General features: G+C 39.9%; 1 protein-coding gene across 1 annotated transcript in view; it reads right to left on the bottom strand.

Annotated features, from left to right (window-relative positions):
- Positions 1-2,813, bottom strand: part of LOC107837107 (glutamate receptor ionotropic, NMDA 2B-like) — a gene marked incomplete at its 5' end in the record, with an annotated part of 41,045 nt that overhangs the window by 21,611 nt on the left and 16,621 nt on the right. Inside the window, 2 exons of the mRNA XM_016675441.1 lie at positions 304-464; positions 561-790. Coding sequence (XP_016530927.1) covers positions 304-464; positions 561-790 — 391 coding nt within the window. The remainder of the gene's footprint in view (positions 1-303; positions 465-560; positions 791-2,813) is intronic.

Here is a 2,813-nt window from a genome sequence, read left to right as displayed (position 1 = left end):
TATATATATATTTAGAAATATGGGTTTTGAACGCAGCTAGACACACCAAAATACGTGGGAAGTTAAGAAACAGCATGGCGACAACCTCAAACTTTCACAAGGACAGTTCCCTCCAGGAAATTATTCAGCAACTTTCCCTCTAAAAAAAAGAAAGATTTATCAAAAGTCTCTCAGCTTACGCAATTCAATTGAACTTCAAATGAATATTGAACAAAAACTTTTGGGAGAACCGGACTGATCTCTGCCAGAACAGAGCTTTTTAATCTGGTTGTAAACATGTGTAAGCCATGTCAAGATCTTTACCCGGCCTTCAGACTCTGCAGAGCTTCGTTGACGTTCCTCTGATGGAACGCGGTCATGTAGGTGTGCATCTCTGGATAGTTGTTCCTGATGTTTCTCTCCGTGCTCCCGTTCGGCACCGTGCCAAACCGGAATGGAGGAGAGAAGTCATTGGGACTCTGGAACTAATTACAGGAAAAGAAATGGAAAAAATCTTCACAGCTTCTCTTTTTTAAGGTGATACAACAGGACCGCTCTAGGTTAGAAACATTCAGCCTTACCTTCTTGTCAGAGAGACCCGTGACTTGATCCACATATTCTTCTTGGATCATGAAAGCAGCCAGGTTGGCAGTGTACGAGGCCAGGAAAATGACAGCGAAGAAGGCCCACACTGACACCATGATTTTACTGGTGGTGCCTTTGGGGTTCTGGACCGGCACAGAGTTGTTGAAGACGAGACCCCAAAGCAGCCAGATGGCCTTACCGATGGTGAAAGACGGGCCGTGAGGCTCTGAAAGAAACAGGCCAGGTGTGTTAAAAAAAATGAAACATTTTGATAACTTTCTGAACCAGTGACTTACAAAATAATTTACAGTCATTTTCGTTTTCATTTTGCTATGTTACAATTTAAAAATGAATGTTTTTTTGGGGAGTAGAGGGGAATTAAAATGATCGATCAACAAGGACACACTAGACTGTGGGACATTTTATTTTTATATCTGTTGTAACTCACATTATGCAGCAAAGTCTTTACTATGATTCACATAAATATACTCCAGTACAAACATTCGCATTCAGAAAGTTTTAAAAAGACTCCACCTGAATGATCGAAGATTAAAAGTGATATTTGTGGAAGGAAACCGTACGATTTTGATCACCTTCCAGCAGAATGACGAGCAGAGAGCGACAGCAAAAGATTTAAATCCATGCCAATTCATGAGTTAGAATGGCCTAGCTAAAGTTCAGACCGTAATCTAAATGAAAATGTGTCAAAACCTGAAAACTATAGTTGGGGTTACAGGTGGACTTTTAAAGTATTGTTTGTCGGGCTAAATTTTTTATCGTGATAAGATTGTGATTTATACCTGACGCAATAAAATCCAATTAATCATGTTTAAAAAAACATGATTGTACATCGATAAATATCAATAAATTTAAAAATATGATTAAATGCAGTAATTTTGAGTATTTTAGTGATACAAAACACACTTCTTTATGTGACTGGTGTCCTAAAGAAGCGCATTACAAATGGGAATGTTTCTAAGAGCAATATTTGTGTCACAACCAAACAATTATCTTAAAAAATAAAACGTTTTTATTGTCACTTATCATTATCACAATATACTACCACAAAATATGGTGATAGAACTTTTAAGTCCATATCGCCGACCTCTAGTTCAGGTTCCTCCAGTTTGATTTTGTGACGAACGGTCAAAATGTGGAAAACTGACTTGAGAAGACTGGCACCTGCACTTTTTAGTATTTATTTGAAAACAAAAACAAAACCGCGTGTTACTTCGCTTCCACTTCAGACTTTGTGTTTTGTCACATAAAATCCAATAAATCCATCAGACTTTGTAGCTGCACAATGACAAACAGGGAAAAGACGCTTTGTCATCGCTTCACTTCATTCATACAAGTAACTTAGACACAAATCACACCTCAGTGAAATTGTTCAGTTTGTCTGTGAGCTGCTGTTATGCTGCAATAAGCGATCGCGACGTTTTTTTTATTTTTTTTTATTTTGTTTTCTTAATGTTTGTGTGGGAGTGTGTGAGCAGGAAAGAGTGAGTGTGCGAGTGTGTGGGGGTGTGTATTTTGTTGCAAAGTGTTTTTCTGTTTTTTTATGTTCTTGGACAAACTGACTTCATGTGGTGCCAAACGTTCCTCTGTTAAGTCTGCCAGCCGGAGAGCTGCCTGAACGCAGCCAGCAAAGTCTTTACAACTCGCCGATGGACTCATTGATACATTATTGTGTCAGGTGCTTTGACAGCAAACTTCGATCTGCACCCTTCATGACACCAAACTCCCACGACGCAACAACAACAACAACAACAAAACAAACACCAGGAGTCCTACGAAAGAGAACAGAGCTGTGGGGAGAAGTTCATCTTCTCCACCAGATGATGAAGGATGAGAGGGATAAAAAAAAAGATAACCACTGTCTATATATAGACACATCAGAGATAGACTAGAGGGAGATTGATTTTCCTCTTCTTTTTTTTTTTGTCTCTCATCTGTACAGATGGTTAGATCTAAGACGAAACTAGCCTCATGGTGTCATGTTCTGTTTTTTTGGGAGGAAATATGGAAATTTATGCAAATGGCCGGTCCAGTGTGAGGGGAAGCAGCGGCAGAGTTCTGCTGAAACCTGTGTTTAGATCCAGCTCCATATGATGAAAAGAGAGCAGAGAGGTGAGGAGGAGGAGGAGGAGGAGGAAGAGGAGTACGAGGAGATAGGAATAAAGGCATTGGGTCAGTGAGAACGGCTGGTTTGCGTGCGGGGGCAGTGTGTTTCTGTGCATGTCATTCTT

Source organism: Poecilia formosa, unplaced genomic scaffold, assembly GCF_000485575.1.
Source record: "Poecilia formosa unplaced genomic scaffold, Poecilia_formosa-5.1.2 Scaffold114, whole genome shotgun sequence".
Lineage (NCBI taxonomy): Eukaryota > Metazoa > Chordata > Actinopteri > Cyprinodontiformes > Poeciliidae > Poecilia > Poecilia formosa.
The sequence above is the reverse complement of the archived record's forward strand: the minus strand, read 5'-3'. Positions and strand labels throughout refer to the sequence as shown.